The following is a 23,522-nucleotide window of genomic DNA, read 5'->3' on the forward strand; positions in this document are numbered from 1 at the left end:
AGCAGAAAGAAATGACGGGGAAATCCGATTTTTTGATGATGTAAATTTGCTTGATTTGACCAAACTACAATAGTCTGCACCCCCTTAACAATTGTTTGTATTGAGCCGTATTGTATTGTACCCATTCTGCAATCTGTTAAATAACGTTTTCATCCATTCATTCTACTAGCGTTAACGTTACTACGCTAATGTACGCTAGCCGCAATGCTAACGTTTATAATGGCAAATTCCAATCACGTTAGCATGTAAGCTATCAGCGCTCTTTTTGTGAGACTAAACTCTCCGCTCTTGGTGGTACATTGTGTTGATGTTGGCTTTGTTTCATCAACAAATGAGGCAGAACACACAGTGAATGCATCCTTTTTTTTATTGCACTTTGTTTCTTGCTGCAAATAAATGCTATGTTGCTAATGGTTCACGCGAGGTAATTTAAAGATGGCGGGTTTCTGTTTTGATCAGGACGTGTAGTGACGCGTTCAACCCTTCTGATTGGTTGAAAATGGCCTTCATGTTTGAACTACATCGCCACCTATTGCTTTGGCATTGTACTACATGTATATTACATCAGTTTAAACCACTGTGTGTGTGTACGGACTGGAGGTTTATTTTTACCTGTTTTTTTTTTTTTTTTTTACCTCTGTGTCAAAAATACCTGTGATCGTGTGCACTCAGCGGCTCGGAGCGGCTTGGAGCGGAGGAGAGCTCTCGCTCCGGAAATCACTCTGACCCATCACTAAAACCCACTCCGCGCTCACTTCAAAATCCACCCGCTCCGCTCGTGCTCCGCTCCGCTCACATGCTCTGTCAAGAATACGGCCCAAATATGGCCCATCTGGCATTTTCAGATGGCCCCCAGGCTGAATTTGCTTATCAATTAATTTTGGTCTGCTGCCTCTCCTAGCCTGTGATACAAATCAAAACGTACCTCCATTTCCCTGTGCCCCAATGCACATGTCTCAACTGCAAACACAGGGTTATCCGAATTAGCATTATGTTCTTAGTTTTGTCATGTTTTTAGTTGTTATTGAAAATTCACCCTTTTTTGTGTGTGTCTGGCCCACACAATCATCTGTATGTTTCATTTCAGCCCTTTTGGAAATTCGACACCCTCGCTCTATATGAGCTGGCATGGCTAAGGGGCAACTTTAGCCTCATCCCTGCTGGATGGGACGAGGTGTTTCATTGTGCCATCTGCCACCTCTACATGTCTCTACAACACCTCCTATTGCAATGGTCATATCCTCGGACAGATAGGATGCTAGTCTGTTATGATGGTCCTAGCCTCAGAGAGAGAGGATGCAAGCATGGCCGTAGCCAGCTATGAGGTCACCGAGGTCTGGACCTCTGTAACTATTTGTAACTATTATAAAAAATTAAATAAAAAGTATTATACATTTTTTTTTTTTAAATTAAATAATTTACATTTCTTTTTTTAAGTTTGGTCAATGACCGACCCACCACTAGGCTGGGACATCGGCCCATTGGTACTGACTGACACTGGGCCGGCCCAATCACATCTCTTACCAAGCACCCCCCCACCAGTCGTGCAGGTACATGACTGAGAGGGGGGCTGGTACATGACTGAGATGGGGCTGTGGTACATGACTGAGAGGGGGCTGTGGTACATGACTGAGAGGGGGCTGTGGTACATGACTGAGAGGGGGGCTGTGGTACATGACTGAGATGGGGCTGTGGTACATGACTGAGAGGGGGCTGGTATATGACTGAGAGGGGGCTGTGGTACATGACTGAAAGGGGGCTGGTACATGACTGAGAGGGGGCTGTGGTACATGACTGAGAGGGGGCTGGTACATGACTGAGAGGGGGCTGTGGTACATGACTGAAAGGGGGCTGATACATGACTGAGAGGGGGCTGGTACATGACTGAGAGGGGGCTGGTACATGACTGAGAGGGGGCTGTGGTACATGACTGAGAGGGGGCTGGTAGATGACTGAGAGGGGGCTGGTACATGACTGAGATGGGGCTGTGGTACATGACTGAGATGGGGCTGTGGTACATGACTGAGAGGGGGCTGGTAGATGACTGAGAGGGGGCTGGTACATGACTGAGATGGGGCTGTGGTACATGACTGAGATGGGGCTGTGGTACATGACTGAGAGTGGGCTGTGGTACATGACTGAGAGGGGGCTGGTACATGACTGAGATGGGGCTGTGGTACATGACTGAGAGGGGGCTGTGGTACATGACTGAGAGGGGGCTGGTAGATGACTGAGAGGGGGCTGGTACATGACTGAGAGGGGGCTGTGGTACATGACTGAGAGGGGGGCTGGTACATGACTGAGAGGGGGCTGGTAGATGACTGAGAGGGGGCTGGTACATGACAGAGGGGGGCTGGTACATGACTGAGAGGGGGCTGTGGTACATGACTGAGAGGGGGGCTGGTACATGACTGAGAGGGGGCTGTGGTACATGACTGAGAGGGGGCTGTGGTACATGACTGAGAGGGGGGCTGTGGTACATGACTGAGAGGGGGCTGTGGTACATGACTGAAAGGGGGCTGGTACATGACTGAGAGGGGGCTGGTACATGACTGAGAGGGGGCTGGTACATGACTGAGAGGGGGCTGTGGTACATGACTGAGAGGGGGCTGGTAGATGACTGAGAGGGGGCTGGTACATGACTGAGAGGGGGCTGTGGTACATGACTGAGAGGGGGGCTGGTACATGACTGAGAGGGGGCTGGTAGATGACTGAGAGGGGGCTGGTACATGACAGAGGGGGGCTGGTACATGACTGAGAGGGGGCTGTGGTACATGACTGAGAGGGGGGCTGGTACATGACTGAGAGGGGGCTGTGTTACATGACTGAGAGGGGGGCTGTGGTACATGACTGAGAGGGGGCTGTGGTACATGACTGAGAGGGGGCTGGTAGATGACTGAGTGGGGGCTGGTACATGACTGAGATGGGGCTGGTATACATGACTGAGAGGGGGCTGGTACATGACTGAGGGTGGGGCTGGTATACATGACTGAGAGGAGGCTGGTACATGACTGAGAGGAGGCTGGTACATGACTGAGAGGGGGCTGGTATACAGGACTGAGAGGGGGCTGGTATACATGACTGAGAGGAGGCTGGTACATGACTGAGAGGGGGCTGGTATACATGACTGAGAGGAGGCTGGTACATGACTGAGAGGGGGCTGGTATACATGACTGAGAGGAGGCTGGTACATGACTGAGAGGGGGCTGGCTGGTACATGACTGAGAGGGGGCTGGTATACATGACTGAGAGGAGGCTGGTACATGACTGAGAGGGGGCTGGTATACAGGACTGAGAGGGGGCTGGTACATGACTGAGGGTGGGGCTGGTATACATGACTGAGAGGAGGCTGGTACATGACTGAGAGGAGGCTGGTACATGACTGAGAGGGGGCTGGTATACAGGACTGAGAGGGGGCTGGTATACATGACTGAGAGGAGGCTGGTACATGACTGAGAGGGGGCTGGTATACATGACTGAGAGGAGGCTGGTACATGACTGAGAGGGGGCTGGTATACATGACTGAGAGGAGGCTGGTACATGACTGAGAGGGGGCTGGCTGGTACATGACTGAGAGGGGGCTGGTATACATGACTGAGAGGAGGCTGGTACATGACTGAGAGGGGGCTGGTATACAGGACTGAGAGGGGGCTGGTATACATGACTGAGAGGAGGCTGGTACATGACTGAGAGGGGGCTGGTATACATGACTGAGAGGAGGCTGGTACATGACTGAGAGGGGGCTGGTATACAGGACTGAGAGGGGGCTGGTATACATGACTGAGAGGAGGCTGGTACATGACTGAGAGGGGGCTGGTATACATGACTGAGAGGAGGCTGGTACATGACTGAGAGGGGGCTGGCTGGTACATGACTGAGAGGGGGCTGTGGTACATGACTGAGAGGGGGCTGGTAGATGACTGAGAGGGGGCTGGTACATGACTGAGATGGGGCTGTGGTACATGACTGAGATGGGGCTGTGGTACATGACTGAGAGGGGGGCTGGTACATGACTGAGAGGGGGCTGTGGTACATGACTGAGAGGGGGCTGTGGTACATGACTGAGAGGGGGGATGTGGTACATGACTGAGAGGGGGCTGTGGTACATGACTGAGAGGGGGCTGGTACATGACTGAGAGGGGGCTGGTAGATGACTGAGAGGGGGCTGGTACATGACAGAGGGGGGCTGGTACATGACTGAGAGGGGGCTGTGGTACATGACTGAGAGGGGGGCTGGTACATGACTGAGAGGGGGCTGTGGTACATGACTGAGAGGGGGCTGTGGTACATGACTGAGAGGGGGGATGTGGAACATGACTGAGAGGGGGCTGTGGTACATGACTGAGAGGGGGCTGGTACATGACTGAGAGGGAGGCTGGTACATGACTGAGAGGGGGCTGGTAGATGACTGAGTGGGGGCTGGTACATGACTGAGATGGGGCTGGTATACATGACTGAGAGGGGGCTGGTACATGACTGAGGGGGGGGGGGGCTGGTATACATGACTGAGAGGGGGCTGGTACATGACTGAGAGGGGGCTGGTACATGATTGAGAGGGGGCTGGTAGATGACTGAGAGGGGGCTGGTACATGACAGAGGGGGGCTGGTACATGACTGAGAGGGGGCTGTGGTACATGACTGAGAGGGGGCTGGTACATGACTGAGAGGGGGCTGGTACATGACTGAGAGGGGGCTGGTATACATGACTGAGAGGAGGCCGGTACATGACTGAGAGGGGGCTGGTATACAGGACTGAGAGGGGGCTGGTATACATGACTGAGAGGAGGCTGGTACATGACTGAGAGGGGGCTGGTATACAGGACTGAGAGGGGGCTGGTATACATGACTGAGAGGGGGCTGGTATACATGACTGAGAGGAGGCTGGTACATGACTGAGAGGGGGCTGGTATACATGACTGAGAGGAGGCTGGTACATGACTGAGAGGGGGCTGGTATACATGACTGAGAGGAGGCTGGTACATGACTGAGAGGGGGCTGGCTGGTACATGACTGAGAGGGGGCTGGTATACATGACTGAGAGGAGGCTGGTATACATGACTGAGAGGGGGCTGGTATACAGGACTGAGAGGGGGCTGGTATACATGACTGAGAGGAGGCTGGTACATGACTGAGAGGGGGCTGGTATACAGGACTGAGAGGAGGCTGGTACATGACTGAGAGGGGGCTGGTATACATGACTGAGAGGAGGCTGGTACATGACTGAGAGGGGGCTGGCTGGTACATGACTGAGAGGGGGCTGGTACATGACTGAGAGGGGGCTGGTACCATGTATTGTGCATCATTGTAAGTCAAACCATTAAAAAGTTTACTTCCACGGCAGCCATTTTGGATTTTGGTCTCTCACAAATTGTCCCGCATTTTTTTTTTAAATACACCCGGCTAAAATTGTTTATTAACCCTCCTAGATGACAAATCCATTGAGAAACGAAGTGCCACAGATGACCCAACTACTAGGTCCATATCGTATCATCATAATATTATTTAAAAAATCATTAGGATAAGGGTTCCCTTGATAAAGATGCATGAAAAGGCTGTATAATATACAACACCTGTAGCTCAACTGCAAAAACTGCTTTTTTTATTTGATTAGATTTGTATTTGGAAATTAAAAACACATCATAAAACCAAATTATCTTGACCAATTTGTATTCCTGAGGATATCACCTAAAAGCATTCATTAAAACACTTATTTCCAAGGTGGTCCTCGATGGAAGACATAAAAACACAGCACATAGCCTACTCAACTGCTAATTTTTGCTCAACTGCAAAAATGTATGCCTACTTATGTATTAGCCTACAGGGAAAAACACATTCACAACAGGGCAGGCAGCAAAGTTTATCTTCAGCCAAGTATGGTAATAAGGTAACTATTAGGATATATATGGTATGGATTACTTACTCTTATAACTTATTACTATCTGTGGTAGCTCTAGTCTCCACCTACACAAATAGTTGTTGTGCTGTCCATTGATCATGCACCTTCACATGGTAGGCACATTAACACTTTGATTGCCCAACCCGAGTTTCCTCGGGTTTACCCCCCGCGGGGTTGAATGCCCACTCACGAGAATTCTCGTATTTTCTCTTTTTTTTTTTTATTAGCGATCTGAAATCATATTTCATCAACCGAGTCTACCGTTGGAAATTCAGCCACTCAGCCACTCCAGATGTGAAAAAGCACCCCCTATCGTCTCCCAGATGGTAATTCACCTTTTGGATTGAACTCAATGAAAATGAATGAGAAACAAAATCCCTGACTCCACATTTTACTTCTCACTCACGCAGCCGGGGTCGATCAGCTCCACTAGTGAGCCTCAGAGCAGCGGGGATTGTTTACACTGCCTGTGTTGTCTTTTACTACCTGTATACTGTGTTGTTTTACTACCTGTACCCCTCCCCCCCTCCCCCCCATGCTGCTATGATGCCTGAATTTCCCCAAGGGGATCAATAAAGGAATATCTTATCTTATCTTATCTGATTATGTGTTTTTACAGTATACACGGTGAATCAATAAAAGGATCGATTTTTTAGAATGGCGATCAGGAATTGGAATAATCCATTTGGATACCATCTGATCTCAGGTAAGGAATCTATGTTACCAGTCTTAGGATAATCAGACTCGTTTTCACGGAGATATAAGCTTTTATGTGATTATGTGATATTGTTGATTGACTGTGTGAGCGGTCAGGAAATAGGAGAATCGATTTTCAGCTCGCGGCCAGAGCGTGCGTGCGTACACATGTACTATCGATGATCTAGCGTTTATTTGAAAATGATTCGTGAATGGGAGGAATGACAACGTTCTAGAGTATTCCAGTAAAGGGCGATTATCATGGAATGTCTTAATTTTTCCATAAAAACGAGTGCTTTTCAAAATGCTAGAAAACGGAAATGAAGCGATAAAAAAACAATCTGCTACGACAATGTTGACTGGAAAATGAGTCTTTGATAAGCGACGGGCAGATTAGACACATAGCCATAATTTAAAACATAGATTAGGCGATATTAACGTTAACATTGAAGTGGTGCTGGGCATTCAAGGAGGTAAAAAGGAATTTAGCTTGGGCAGTGAAAGTGTTAACTAGGGATGTCCCGATCAAATTTTTTTGCTCCCGATTTGATCCCGATCATATGATTTTGAGTATCTACCGATACCGATCTTTCCCGATCCGATTAAAAAAATTAAATAAAAATTTAATTTTTTTTAATTTTTTTAATCCCAACTTCTCACATTACATTCACCCTGAATGTTGACGTTATCCAGGTGAAAAGTTAACTTCATTCAAGCGAGGCATTGCAATCCTTGACATAAATCATTTGATGTATAATTAAATCAAAGGAAATGCGTTTGTTTTGGCAAAATTCTTCTGCTCTGTGTGACAATAAATAAATGAATGATGATATGCAATTTAAAACCAAAACTAAGGCCTCAGTATGAGTTTAAGACGTGAACATGGGCATGTTTGTTGAATAAAAAAAATAAAGTAAAAAAAATAAAAATTAAAAAGAAATCCGTTTAAAAAAAATTAAAAATTTCGATCCCGATCTTCGGAAAATGTTGTACGAGTTAATTGTAATCATCTCTCTCTCTCCTTATGTCTAGTCAAGCCAGGTTGTGGAGGAGAGAGACAGGGATGAACAGGCTATAGACTACTTTGCCCATCCTGAGCCTGCTATGATGCAGGTGTTTTTACATCACCACCCAAAACAAGATTCAGCCAAGAGGGAGTGAGTACACTGGTCCACTTGCACTGCTACACTTGTCCATGGCACTTACTACCCAGCTTTGTAGTGGTTTGGGGGAATAGTACAGTAGGTACGCATATTTAAGCGGACCGCAAGGATGGTGTACTGGTGGATAGTGTCCGACCGATTATGGTGGGCCGGTCTGGGCCAAAAAAATAAATGGACCTCCCTAATTTCTAAACCCTGGCTACGGCCCTGGATACAAGTATGTTATCTTAGCCTCAGTCAGATAGGATGCTAGTCTGTTTGACACCCTCGCTCTATATGAGCTGGCATGGCTAAGGGGCACCTTTAGCCTCATCCCTGCTGGATGGGACAAGGTGTTTCATTGTGCCATCTGCCACCTCTCTACATGTCTCTACAACACCTCCTATTGCAATGGTCATATCCTCGGTCAGAGAGGATGCTAGTCTGTTATCTTAGCCTCAGACAGATAGGATGCTAGTCAGTTATTATGGTCCAATAGCATCAGTCAGATAGGATGCTAGTCAGTTATTATAAAAAAAAATATATATATATATTAGGCTGTCAAATATATCGCGTTAATATCGCGTTAACTCCCGATTCTATTAATGCCACTAATTTTTTTAACTCAAGATTAACTAAACATTTTTTTTTTTTTTTTTTTTTTTTTTTTACTAGACTTCACTCAGGTGTATTATTGATGCTCTCATTGATACTATGTTTGTTTCTGAAGTGTGTGTGTGTGTGTGTGTGTGTGTGTGTGTGTGTGTGTGTGTGTGTGTGTGTGTGTGTGTGTGTGTGAGATATAGAGAGAGAGGGGGGTGAGAGAGATGAGGAAGGGGCAAAAGAGAAAAAGAGCTGGGAGAGTGTGTGTGTGAGGGAGAGAGGGGGGTGTGTGATTAATCAGCCCTTGTGTGTGTGAATGTAACAAGTTCCTAACGTTTTCTTTCCCCTATTATTTCATGCACACTTTATTCATTGTTTTAAATTATTATTTTCTTTTAAGTTATTTTGTGCATCACTCTGTTTTGAATTTGATGCAAATTTGCAATGCATGAGGGTCATCCTTTTGTGTTAAATGGCTGCACAAAGCAAGCATTTGTTGACTCGCATGTTGATAAGAGTATTAAAACTTGGAACTTGAAAAAGATCTGTTTAAGGTAAAAGAAAAAGAAAAATGCGATTAATTTGCGATTAATCGCGAGTTAACTATGGACAATCATGCGATTAATCGAGTTAAATATTTTAATCGTTTGACAGCAACTAATATATATATATAATTTCTTTTTTATTAAAAAAATATATTTTATTTTTTATTTTTTATCATTCCATTTGGGCTGTGGGCCGTGCTTAATGTCTGAAGGAGTCGACTGAAGGCTTCTTGTCCTCTGCAAAAGCATGCAATTGGTCCACTGATGGATACATCTTGATATAACACTACCTTATGCGCATACTGCACCTTATATGACACTGTGAATACTGTGAATATATTTTTCAGTTAGTTAGATAGTAAATTATATTGACCTATTTGTTTACACTGCTTGTGTTATTTTTACTACCTGTACCCCCCCCCCCCCTTCCCCCTTCCCCCATGCTGCTATGATGCCTGAATTTCCCCAAGGGGATCAATAAAGGAATATCTTATCTTATCTTATTTGTCTAGTCTATAGTGTGTTCATTAGATGGGTGAAATCCTCTTTCAGTGCCTCTGTGCCTGTTTCCGTAGGCAGTTAGCCTCGCTGGTATGCGTGCCATTAGCGTTAGCCACGCTTCTAGCCTCTTTTCTTTTGGAAAGAATGATATTTTTTTTTAATTATTATTATAATTTTTTTTTGTATTCGACTAAGACGTTGGCTAGTCGACTACGGCTCCTTTCGACCGGGGTCAGCCCTAGTGTGTAGGTGTGTGTAGGTGTTTGTGTCTGTGTGTGTGTGTGTGTGTGAGTGAGAGAGGAGAGAGAGAGAGAGAGAGAGAGAGAGAGAGAGAGAGATAGAGAGAGAGAGAGAGAGAGAGAGAGAGAGAGAGAGAGAGAGAGAGAGAGAGAGAGAGAGAGAGAGAGAGAGAGAGAGAGAGAGAGAGAGAGAGAGTGAGTGAATGTGTGTGTCCCCGTGCATACATAACCATGAATAATCCATGTTGATGAACTGGATCACTGTGTCTATCTGTCTCTCTCTCTCCCTTTCTCTGTATCTTTATCTGTGTCCATCTCCCTCTCCCTCTCTCTCTCTCTCTCTCTCTCTCTCTCTCTCTCTCTCTCTCTCCTCTCTCTCTCTCCCCCCACAGTACTTTCTCTGGTTCCCCTGGCTATGGTTGATGACATCACACCGCTGGTTATTAGCAGCAGCGTCTGGTTGATTCATACATCTGGGTTCCTCAGCAGCCCCCCCCCCTCAGCAGCCCCCCCCTCAGCAGCCCCCCCCCCTCACACAGGCGTACTGGCATTTTCAATCACTTTAGCAATGTTTCCTATAATTCATTAGCAGTCCTGGGCACCACAGCAAAAACATTACCAGCATTGCTGGAGAGAATTATGTACAGAAATGATGTATGGATATATGTATGTATATATGGTGAATTGTTGAACATTTCTTAAATATTCTGAAGTCCTCAAAAGAAGATCGGAGGCCACAAAGGAAGAAACCATACAAATGGTCTTCCATGACACTTGGCTTCAGATTCAAATAAATAAACAAATAAATAACACATAAGTGTTTGTCTGTCCTGCTTCCAATCACTCACTCACTCACTCACTCACTCACCTCACTACTCACTCACTCACTCTGCACTCACTCACTCACTCACTCACTCACTCACACTCACTCACTCACTCACTCACTCACTCACTCAATCACTCACGCACGCACTCACTCACTCACTCACTCACTCACTCACTCACTCACTCACTCACTCCTCACACACTCACTCACTCACTCACTCACTCACTCACTCACTCACCCACTCACACACACCATCCATCCATCCATTATCCATTAACCCGTTCACTCACTCACTCACTCACTCACTCACTCACTCACTCACTCACTCACTCACTCACTCACTCACTCACTCACTCACTCACTCACTCACTCACCCCTCACCCACTCACTCACTCACTCACTCACTCACTCACTCACTCACTCACTCACTCACTCACCCACTCACACACACCACCCATCCATCCATCCATCCACTGACTCCCTCACTCCCTCACTCACTCACTCACTCACTCACTCACTCACACACTCACTCACTCACTCACTCACTCACTCACTCACTCACTCACTCACTCACTCACTCACTCACTTACCCCTCATCCACTCACACACTCACTCACTTACCCCTCATCCACTCACACACTCACTCACTCACTCACTCACTCACTCACTCACTCACTCACTCACTGACTCACTCACTCACTCACTCACTCACTCACTCACTCACTCACAGCAGATACAGTACATGTTGGGTTTGTTATCTATGTGATTACAGCAGATACAGTATATGTTGTGTTTGTTATATCTGATTACAGTATATGTTGTTTGTTATCTATCTGATTACAGTATATGTTGTGTTTGTTATATCTGATTACAGTATATGTTGGGTTTGTTATATCTGATTACAGTATATGTTGGGTTTGTTATATCTGATTACAGTATATGTTGTGTTTGTTATATCTGATTACAGTATATGTTGTGTTTGTTATATCTGATTACAGTATATGTTGGGTTTGTTATATCTGATTACAGTATATGTTGGGTTTGTTATCTATGTAATTTCAGCAGATACATTATGTTTTGTTTGCTATCTATGTGATTTCAGCAGATACAGTATTGTGTTATCTATGTAATTTCAGCAGATACAGCATTTTATGTTATGTTTATCTATCTGATTACAGTATTGTGTTTGTTTTCTATCTGATTACAGTATATGTTGTGTGTATCTATCTGATTACAGTATATGTTGTGTGTATCTATCTGATTACAGTATATGTTGTGTGTATCTATCTGATTACAGTATATGTTGTGTGTATCTATCTGATTACAGTATATGTTGTGTGTATCTATCTGATTACAGTATATCTTGTGTTTGTTTTCTATCTGATTACAGTATATTGTGTTTGTTTTCTATCTGATTTCAATCATTGATCGAATTCAAATATCACTGAGAAAGAGGAGAGGCAGCGCTGGTGATTCATCCTTTGCATTAAAATGGTCCTATGGATGGATGTATGGCGAGATGGATGGATGTATGGCGAGATGGATGGATGGATGGATGGCGAGTTGGATGGATGTATGGAGAGATGTATGGATGTATGGATGGATGTATGGATGGAGGGATGAATGGATGGAGGAATTATATTCTATTCTATTTTCAATGTATCCATATATTCATTGTGGTTATTTTCAGAGCTGTGCTGTGGCCTGGTGGCACTCATTCCTATCACTCCCTCCGGTTGAAAGGGGGTGGAGGGGTGTGTGATGGAGAGATACAGAGATGGAGGGAGGCCGGAGGGAGTGAGAAGGGATGTATATAGAGGGAGGGGTGGGGGGGATTCCCGACTGGCAGACGTGTAACGCGTCGAGGCTTCCCTCCCTGCTGCAAGCCATATATTTCACAATATACATAAATAAAATACCCATATATGAGTGAACATGCACCGTTATTTTTGCCCGGAAGTGTACCCGAAACCAAAGGCATATCCAATGTTCCTGTAATGAAACCGCACGAATAACAATAGCATCCACATCTGTAATTGTGAACAGAAGATCATGCTAATATAAGGATTAATATAAGGATGAAGATGGAACAGATGAAGGCTAGATTGGCCGTGCACCCTTCTCATATTGCGTAATAATAATAATAATATCAACCAGAGAGGAAACCGGAGATGATGTGATGACGGGTTTATGTGAATGGAATGGCATTCCCCGTGTTATTATGACTTATTATGTCAACGTTATGACATATATATTATTCTTCCTTCCGTATTTCAGTGTGGTCCATCTATATACTTTAGTGTGATGCCTGGCATTCCCATCTGGAGGACTGAACGACAGCAAAACATGCTGAGATGCTAATGGATAGGACTCGACTTTTGTAGCGACGAGGTGTTGTTAATTAACATCAATATTGTATTTTTGAGACTATGTTCTCGCTCCAAACCGAATGTTTATGAGCCGCTGTGTTCGAAATAGACGCACTGAGGGGGGAAACAACGAGTTGACGGTGATTCCATGTCGGTACATCACCGGACAAACAGACACTAAGGCAGTAATATATCTCCTTACCTGGGTAGCTTTGTGGAACTGTTTTTTCAACCCGGCGACGGACATCGCTTCGTTTTTTATTTTCTTTTGGTAAACACGACCTCTTTCTGTTAGTACTCCTAGAGTAACGGGTTGTTAAAAACGTTGCCTTTTAAGCGTGTTTCTGACAGATGAACTGCAAGAGAGGGTTATATACTAGACCAGCCTTGCTATCTATTTGCAGGCTATAGAGAGAGAGAGAGAGAGAGAGAGAGAGAGAGAGAGAGAGAGAGAGAGAGAGAGAGAGAGAGCGAGAGAGAGCGCACTGCTGGAACGTCGCCACGTTTTTCGTGACGCCTTCAATCGACAAGACTGTGATGCCGCGCTGCTCCTCGTGCTGCGCTGAAGACAGTCGCTTGATGATAATAACAACGCTTTTTTTTTAAATTATTATTATCATTATCATTATTATTATTATTATTATTATTATTATTATTATTATTATTATTATTATTATTATTATTATTATTATTATTATTACTATTGGATTGAAAATAACTGTCAATGGAAATATGGGTTCTGAAAATAGCGAATGTTCGTGGATTGTCAGGGGGTTAAGAATCATAACTTAAGATGACGTGAAAGAGGGTGTGCATAGTAGTACCCTACTGTATGACTATTTCAGCACCATGGACAACACACACGAGGAGGAAGGGAGGGAGGGAGAGAGAGAGGAGGGGCCAGGGAATCACAGCAACAAAATGCTACCTCTCTGCCACCCAGCGGCACACTGAAGTAATAGCAGGACGAATAAAGACAATGGAAAACAAAAATTAAAATGAATAGATAAATAAAACATTTGTCTCTAGAATTCTCTTTGTTAATTCTCTTGACCATAAGCAAACTATTTGTTGAAAAATATTTGTCACTAGAGACATTCTTCACAGGTCAGTGTGTGTGTGTGCATGTGTGTGCGTATTTGTGTCTTGCCATGTGCAACCGTGATTGATTGATTGAAAACTTTATTAACAGATTGCAGAATGGGTACAATACAGTACAGCTCAATACACACAATTGTTAAGGGGATGCAGACCAGAGAAAGACTTTCGTCTTGTTTACATCAGGGTCCCCCATTTTCAATTCATCAGGACATATATGACATACATGACATACAGATAGTCAGTACTGCTACATCTATACATTTATGACATACCAGATTTGCAAATACAGTACTGTTTGTGATACAGAAGGAGTCAAGAAAAGGGAGTATATACATTTGACGTAGAAACTGTACATTGGAGGAGGTTGGGTGGGGGGGGTTGGGTACGTTGGGATATTGACAACCATACTGGGTAATTTACATTGGAGGTGGTTGGGGGGGCACACTGTATAAACAAGCAAAACTGTACATTGAGGGGGGGGGGGGGAGACACTGTACAAACAAACAAAATTGTACATTGGACTATTGACAAAACCATACTAGGTAAATGACTGTACATTGGAGGGGGTTGGGTTAGGATATTTACAGGGGCCAGTGTTGAATTGCAGTCTCCCGTAGGTGTCCCTTGAGGGAGGTTTTGAAAGTGGGTAGTGATCCACATTCCTTTACAGCTTTGGGTAGGGCGTTCCACATTGATGTGGCATAATTGCGAAACGTGTTTAGTCCCTTATTTGAGCCGAATCTGGGTTGAACATGATTTGTGGAGCTCCCTCTGGTGTTGTGATCGTGGTATTCACTGACCTTTGGGAAGTATTTTGACATGTACATGGGTACCTTGGTCGTGTAGTGTATCTTGTAGACCAGGCCCATTGCAAGTTGCTGTACTCTGTCGTCTACTCTAAGCCATCCTAGGTTGTCAAAGTGGGCAGGGGTGAGGTGGGTTCTAGGAGTAAGGTCAAGTAGTAGTCTGACCAGTTTGTTTTGAGATGTTTGTAATTTTGTTTTTAGCGCCTTTGAGGTGCTTTGGTACCATGAGGTGCAAGCATAGTCGTAGTACCCCTGAATGAGTGCTCCTGCCAGAGTCTTCAGGGTATTCTTGTTTACCAGAGAGGAGATCCGGTACAAGAATCGAGTTTGTTGGTTGACTTTTTGTGTCCTTGTATATGCCTGCATGTATGCATAATGTGTGGCGTGCGTGTCACGCAGCGTGTGTGTATGTACGTGTGTGTATGTACATGTGTGTATGTACGTGTGTGTATGTACGTGTGTGTATGTACGTGTGTGTATGTACGTGTGTGTGTTCAACACAGTTGAGTGATATCTAGGCTACTTCAGCCACAACTACCAGACCTATGTACAGCACATCATAGCTAAAACCACAGAGAGCTTTCAGTATGTGTGTGTGTGTGTGTGTGTGTGTGTGTGTGTGTGTGTGTGTGTGTGTGTGTGTGTGTGTGTGTGTGTACTTTGTTTATTTGAAAAATGTACACTTGACAATTTCCACAAGACTCCACACTCACAAAATCAGCACACACTACCAAGTTACAACATTCTCAATGTTCTGATTTAGTTTGACAAGCTATTGTAGTGTGATGGTTATGGTTAAGGTTAATAATAACAACAATAATAATAATAATAATAATAATAATAATAATAATAATAATAATAATAATAATAATAATAATAATAATAATAATAATAATAATAATAATAATAATAATAATAATAATAATAATAATAATAATAATAATAATAATAATAATAATAATAATAATAATAATAATAATAATAATAATAAATAATAATAATACACTTTATTTGTATAGCACCATTCATACAAGAATTGCAGCTCAAAGTGCGTCACAGCAGTAAAAAGGACAGGCACAAAATGAGCACAAAACTGGCAGATCAATGCATAAAGTGCAGACATATAAAACTAGCATAAAATAGATAGCAGCAAAATGGACAAGGTAAGGCAAATCACATTTTTCACAATATGATCTAACATCCCAGTAGGTCTCTTTGTTTATGGTTTGATTCTATGGCAGTTTAAAATAGACAGTAAAATAGAATAGACAGAGTAAAATGATGCAGTAGTGCAGTGCAATAAAATAATTCAATAAAATAAAAGAGCCCTCTACAATACAATAGAGTGTTGATGTAATGGGTCTAGGCGGCACAACAGAGCAGTGCATCGCTCTTAACACTTTGAGTTTCTTTACAAAGTTCAGTTCTAAATTACTTTATAGAACAACAGAGCAGTGCGTCGCTCTTAAGTGTCTAAGGTGAGTAAAGTGGGTGCTATAGTGAGTTGTTTATTTAAAGTGCGTGTGTGGATGTGTGTGCTGTGGGTGAATTTTATGGTTTGTTATAAGATACAAGAGTTTTATTTGTCACGGCATACAAGTATAGAATGAAATGCGGGGGGTCTTGCCCGCAACGATGTGCATAATTACAATAGTAATATATAATAAGAATCCAATAGAACGACATTGTGCAATAACAAGTAACAAAGTAGAGCATATCGGTATCTGTACATGAGTTATTTACAGAGCATGGTAGGACATGCTAGGTCCTGTGGTAGTGCAATACACTGTTATATTTCGTATATAGCATCGCGTCCCGCTCTGAGCCTTACGAGATACTCTATATCTCCTGTGATACCTAATGTATCTCCCACGAACAAAAACACATGCACCCCACCTGTATGGGGCCCCGCCCCTTATGGTGGTACCACCCATATAATCATGACTCTGGTCATGAAACACCCTTCCTCTATTTTCGTCCCAGCGTACTGGATGCTTGCACCATGCGAGCTAGCGGAATGAAAAGATTAAGGAAGATTAATAATGTTGAGGGCTTACCGGAGGATTGTGTTTCCCTGGATTCTCCGGAGCTTGTTTCGACGACGCAGACCTATGCTGGTGGTTCCTCGGCTGACGGCGACGGACCGAGGGGCAGCGTACAAGGTTTGGCTATCGGGTCGGCTTGTACAAAGGTGAGGTCTGTGTCGGTAGGCGTCAATGTCGGTGTTGGTCGTGCTGTGGAGTATGTTTCGGCACCAGGGCCGGGGCGGCTTGGCGATCGTTCCACTGTAGTGGGCGATGTCTTGGCGATCCTGGAACATGCTGTTGACGCTAATGCTACTGCTACTGCTAATGCTAATGCTACTGCTGCTTCTTCTGCTAACGCTGATGTTGACGCTGGAATGTCTAATAATCCCCGCCGCGGGATTCCGCTTTTCCCTCCTCTTGCCACCTTCATTGATGAAGGTCAGTCGGTGGTGGGTGTGGGGGGGTTCGCTGAGCTCTATTTACCTTTTTTGCGGGTGAAGGGGCTGACGACGGGGTGCAGCCCGGGGGTACCTTGGCTAAGTAGCCAGGTAGCTTCTTTTTTGTGCCCAGGCGGGGATGAACGACGTTCCGCCCGGCCATTGCTTGATAGCATGTCGGCTCGGAGGGTGGCAGTATGGACGAATGAGTGGTATACTGCTGCAGGATGGCATTTAGCGGCGGCCAGTGTTGTGGCTCAGCTGGCTACTTTCCTATCCAAGATGGCGTCGGGTTGTAGGTCTTTGAGTCCAACCGACACTATGAACGTGATTCATGTTTGTGGTGTTATAGAGATCTTGACTCAGTCGCAAGCTATAACTGCGGGGAGGATTCGGATGCTATCGACTTTGGTTGTTAGGCATCTTTGGTTGGAGCAGTCTCCTCTTGGGGAAGAGGATAGGTTTTCTCTCCTCACGACTCCTTTTTCCACTTTTTGGGCGTTCTGTGGAGGCGCAGGCGGTTTTTGATTCGGGTCCTACACCGCCTCACGCTGTGCAGCCAGGGGTGGGAGCACGGTCTCGTCAACGACTGTGGCGAGATCCTCGACAGGCGGCCATGTTTCCCCCGCCAGTGGTGCCCTGGTTGGAGAATCGACAGGGTTTCGCAAGGCCGACAGTCTTGGCGGCCGAGGGATCGGCCATTTTGGGTGATTTCGGGGTTGGTAAACCACCCCGTCGTCATTTTGCCGCGAGCAGCCCGCTCCCCGTTCAGTCCTCTCTCTGGTATCCCCAGAAGCGGGGCTTTGAGCGTTCTCCTTTGGCTGCGGGCCGCGAACCTTCTTTGAAGCGTATGCGGCCCCATTCTTCACTTCTCATGGAGACAGGGGCTGACACCCAGTTGATGGCTGAGCCTGGGTCTGTCCGTGAGAATGTTCCGTCGTCGCGTGGTTCCTACACCGCAGGTTGTGGGTGGGTGGAACCTGGTGTTGCAGCTGCCACTAGCTCCAGTGGTCAGCAGGGGGACTCGGTGCCTCTTCTGTTGAATGCTCAGCAGGGGTTACCCCGGCTTCGCCCTCGCCAGGCGGGGTATCGCGCTGTTGCCTCCCACTCCCGTCAAACCGGCAGTGGTCTGCAAAGGAGAGGCTGGCGTGATTTGAGTGGTAGCAATATCACTGCAGGGCTTCGGCGTGTAGGAGCCCATGGGGTCCTCAGGCCTTGCGTGTCTGGCTGCGGAACGGCTCCTCAGCGTGTGCTGGAGGGGTGTTCAGGGGGTGAGTGTGTGTCCACAAGTTTGATGACCGCTCCTCCCGTATCAAACCGGCCCTTTCTGTCGGGGTCCCCCCTTGGGTGCTTTGCACGACGGGGGGGACCGGGCCAATTATCTGCTGTTCCTTGCGGCCCAGCGTCAGTTGACGGCGGGGGCGCTGTGGGATTATATTCACATATGGCGACGGGAATGTCCCTTGAATCGGTGGATGAGGAGAACGTTAGAGGCGGGGCTGGTTTTGCAGTTTGCGCGGCCCCATCCTCCGTTCTCAGGTTTGGTGCCGACCCCATTGTTAGGGTCGGGCGCGGTGACAGCCCTGGCCGACGAGATTCAATCTCTGTTGGCGAAGCAGGCCGTCATTGTGGTCCCGAGAGAGGACGCAATGTCAGGCGTCTACTCCCGTTATTTTCTGGTGCCCAAGAAAACTGGGGGGGTCAGACCTATACTGAATCTGTCCATGTTCAATCGGTTGATTGTAGTGAGACCATTCAGGATGTTGACCGTCCGACTCCTTCTGCTTGCTGTCAGGAGGGGGGACTGGTTCACCTCCATAGACCTGAAGGATGCGTATTTTCACATACCCATTTTCCCTCCTCACAGGAAGTTCCTACGGTTCCTGTTTCAGGGCGTAGCGTACGAGTACCACAGAATGCCGTTCGGTTATTCTCTGGCTCCCCGCACATTCACCAAGTGCGTGGCGGCTGCTCTGGGGCCTTTACGTCGTCGGGGGATACGAGTTCTGTTCTATCTCGACGACATTCTGCTCCTCAGCCGTTCAGAGGAGGTTGCCAGGTCTCATACTCGACTGGTGGTGGAATTCCTCACCAGCCTGGGTTTTGCTGTGAATTGGAAGAAGAGTACCCCTCTTCCCAGTCAACAGGTGGAGTACTTGGGCTTGACATTGAGGTCGAAGCCCATGCTTGCGACCCTCTCGGAGCAGCGTCGGGGGGATCTCCGTCACGCGCTCGGGGGTTTCCGTCTGGGAGGGACGGTTACGGCGCTGCAGGTGATGCGTCTGCTGGGCCTTATGTCGGCGGCCCACACGGTGGTTCCTCTTGGCCTCCTCTTTATGAGGCGGATACAGAGGTGGTTTCTCTCTTTGAGAATAGATCCGGTGTGGGGCAAAGGGAGACGGTTGACGGTTCCTTTGTCGATATGGGGGGATCTCGCCCACTGGGGGAGGCTGGGTATCCTCTCCGCTGGGGTCCCCATGGGCAGCAGTGGCTCCCACGTCACGGTTTTCACCGACGCCTCTCTCACAGGTTGGGGAGGGGCGTTTCGGACCCACGCAGTGGGGGGCAGCTGGACGGGTCATGCCGACCCAGCTGTCCTGCATATCAATGTGTTGGAGTTGAAGGCGGTCCTCCTGGTCCTCAAACGGCTCGGCCACCTGGTGGTAGGCAAGCATGTTTTGATCAGGACGGACAATGTGACGGCGGCGGCGTATATCAACAGGCAGGGTGGGACTCGTTCCGCCCGCCTGCTCCGGGTGGCGCGCGAACTGTTGCTATGGGCATCCCGCAGGCTGCGCAGTCTGCGGGCGCTCCACGTTCCTGGTACGGAAAATGTGGCGGCGGATATAATGTCTCGGGGCGGTCCTCGTCGCGACGAGTGGGAACTCCGCCCCGACATAGTCAGACAGATCTGGGATCGGTTCGGGGAGGCCTCGGTAGATCTGTTTGCGTGCCGACGTTCTCACAAGTGCCCCTTGTGGTTCTCGCTCAGTCGAGCGGATCATCCCCCCTTGGGGGTGGATGCCTTCTCGACCTTTCCGTGGCCGCCCGGTCTTCTGTACGCCTTCCCTCCTGTACAGCTGTTGAGTCAGCTGTTGGAGCGGATACGGAGGGAGCGCAGGACGGTGATCCTGGTCGCGCCGGACCGGGGCACGTCAGTGTGGTTCCCGGTCTTAATCCAGCTTCTGGTCGCTCCTCCTTGGGTCATTCCGTGGTCAGCGATGGCCCTCTCGCAGCACAACGGAGTGCTTGTCCAGCCTCCGGTGTTGGGTCAACGCCTGGTGGTGTGGCTGGTGGGAGGGTGAGTCTGGAGAGGATGGATCCCGCAGTGGTTGATACCATCCGGTGTGCGCATGCTCCCTCCACTGTCGCGGTTTACGCGGGCAGGTGGCGTGCGTTCCAAGAATGGTGTAAGGGGGGGGGCTGGGACCCAGTCTCCTGCCCCCTGGATGCTGTTCTGGGTTATCTCCAGTCTCTCCTTGATAGTCTGTCGGCTTCGACAGTGAGGGTATATGCAGCAGCTATATCCTCCTATCATGAGGGATTTGAGGGGGATGTCTTGTTCAGCCACCCTCTTGTGAAGCGTTTCCTGCTTGGCGCTCGACGCGTTAAGCCGGTGCAACGCTCCTTGGCTCCGACTTGGGATCTTCAATTGGTCCTCGGTCGGTTGTCCTTGGCCCCGTTTGAGCCGCTCGAGCAGGCGCCGTTGGGACGGCTGTCTTTCAAGACCGCGTTCCTACTGGCTGTCACTTCCGCTAAACGCGTGGGTGAGCTCTGTGCTCTCTCGGTACGTCCAGAGTGCCTGTCTTTTCGGACCGATTGCGGTGCCACTCTGCGACCTAATCCTGCTTTCGTGCCTAAGAATATCCGGAGTTCCTTCCGCTCCCGGGATATTGTGGTTCAGGCTTTTCGTCCTCCTCCTCACACTAGTGAGTTAGATGCGGGCCTTCACCTGTCATGTCCAGTCCGTGCTTTGGGGTTTTACCTCAGCCGTACTCAGGACTTCAGGGTTACCGACCAGCTTTTTGTTTGTTACGGTGGGGCTCGTGCTGGTAAGGCACTGTCGAAGCAGCGCCTGTCCCATTGGTTGTGCGAGGGTATTGCCCTCTGCTACACGTTGGCTGGGCAGGATCCCCCTGGGGGCGTCAGGGCGCACTCCACTCGTGGGGTGGCTGCCTCTGCCGCTCTCCTGGGTGGGGCCTCGGTGGAGGACATCTGTGCTGCAGCTTCATGGTCCTCACCGGGCCCCTTTGTAAGGTTTTACCTCATGGACATGACCGGGGGTTCTGTCTCCCAGGCGGTTCTGGGGTCTGTGGCCTTTCCTGCTTCCCGTCCTTTGGTCGGGTAGCAGGAGTGTATGGGTATGGGCCGCAGTGTGTTGAGTCACACGTGGTTCCGCCTGTACGGTGTGTTCAAGGGGTTCTGGCTCCCTCTTGTTCGCATTCAGGTGGAGTTGACTGCGCCCCCCCTTCGTTAGGAAGGATGGGGTGACAGGGCTCCCCGCACCCCTTGATGTGGGCTTACGGGTCCTCAGGGGGTACATCTGTCGGGTCTCGCGCCCGCTCTTCCCCATTATCTCGTAAGGCTCAGAGCGGGACGCGATGCTATATACGAAATATAACGATAGGTTATGTAGATAACCTAGTTATATTAGTATTGGCTAAGCGTCCCGCTCTGCGCGCCCTGAGTTCCCTCTTGAGGGATCTTTTCCTGGGACGGGTTTTTGGCGAGGAAGGGTGTTTCATGACCAGAGTCATGATTATATGGGTGGTACCACCATAAGGGGCGGGGCCCCATACAGGTGGGGTGCATGTGTTTTTGTTCGTGGGAGATACATTAGGTATCACAGGAGATATAGAGTATCTCGTAAGGCTCAGAGCGGGACGCTTAGCCAATACTAATATAACTAGGTTATCTACATAACCTATCGTTAGCTACGGATGAGGCACTGGGTCTTTATTGAGCATCCTGAGGGATAGAAGCTCCTTCTGAGTCTCTCTGTGCTTGCCATGAGACTCCGGTAACGCTTGCCTGAGCAGCAGTCCAAAGAGGCAGTTGTTTGGGTGGCCACTATACCACTGTATAGTACGTCAAAGCCAAGTTTAAAGCATCACACTGGACTGATTTTGAATGGACTGCATTTATTTAGCGCTTTTATCCAAAGCGCTTTGCAACTTATTCCTCACATTCACCCACACACCAACGACGGAGGCAACCATGCAAGGTGCCAACCTGCTCATCGGGAGCAGTTAGGGGGTTAAGTTTCTTGCTCAAGGACACTTCAACATGCCGTTGGAAAGAGCATGGTCTATCAAACTGAGAACCTTATGGTTACCAGACGACCACTTTACCTTCTGAGCCACTGTCGCCCCTATTTCAAAATAATGTAAAATGATTCAGTATCGTCTCACCTCTCACATTCATCCAGCTCTCTGGTGACTCTCCACGGCCAGAGATGTTACACTTGTAGGTTCCTTCATCAGACTTGGAAACCTTCTGGATGGTCATCCGTCCTGTAAACTCGGTCCTGATGAGGGATCCATTTTTATAGAAACTAGCTGTGAGGTTGGAGGGAGTTGTCTTGGTTCTACAGGTCAGAGTCACAGCTTCTCCCTCTGTCACGGGAAGGACTGGACTCTCCAGGATCACAGGGCCCGCAGAACAACAGTCACACAATCAAATATTGATCCAAAACTGGAATTGGAAATGAGTCTAGAGGCCAGATTCCTCTTACTGTAATATAAGTGTAGTATTTGTTCCATTGACTATACATTTTTTTCTCATGTGTATCATTTTATTTTGTAAGACAAATTGCTTCTGATAGGAGAACTTAATGTCTACAGATACATACCAGCTGCCTAGCTGTTGGCCAGAAACACCTCTCAGGGCCCTCATTTATCAAGTTTTCTTGGAAAATGTTCTATTTCCACATAAGCACAGAATTTAGAATGTGTGCACGCACAAAAAAACGGGATTTATCACAAGTGCGTACACAGGTCCTACGCACACCTGTCATGGCTCGTGCACACTTTCACGTATTTGCATACCAGAACCGCCCCGATTAACCATATACGGTAATGGAACACCCCCATGAAATGTGGAAAAATGGACTGACCCGAGGGAAGGGTGTTATGGAGAAATACGAGACAGGTTGACAGACGTGTACACGTATGGTGATGTCGGATATGAAAAAGAAGAACCATTGCTGCCTGGGCAGCACAAACACTAATAAAGACCGTGCTGGAATATGACTGCCTTTTCCCGTTTTGTTCGATTAATACCCAGGGATTAAAGTTCTCCTCAATTTTATTCCAAATCGCGACGGATTTTCCGT

General features: G+C 47.2%; 1 protein-coding gene across 4 annotated transcripts in view; it reads right to left on the minus strand.

Annotated features, from left to right (window-relative positions):
* Positions 1-13,064, minus strand: part of LOC311235317 (endophilin-A1-like) — a gene marked incomplete at both ends in the record, with an annotated part of 84,616 nt that extends 71,552 nt beyond the window's left edge. For all 4 annotated transcript variants that reach the window (XM_084322745.1, XM_084322742.1, XM_084322744.1 and 1 more), the window contains one exon: positions 13,020-13,064. In XM_084322745.1, the coding sequence (XP_084178871.1) occupies positions 13,020-13,064 (45 nt within the window). The remainder of the gene's footprint in view (positions 1-13,019) is intronic.
* Positions 13,065-23,522: the final 10,458 nt, after the last annotated feature.

The sequence above is a fragment of the Notolepis coatsorum genome (genome assembly GCF_963971535.1).
Source record: "Notolepis coatsorum genome assembly, chromosome: 1".
In the NCBI taxonomy this organism is placed as follows: Eukaryota; Metazoa; Chordata; class Actinopteri; order Aulopiformes; family Paralepididae; genus Notolepis; species Notolepis coatsorum.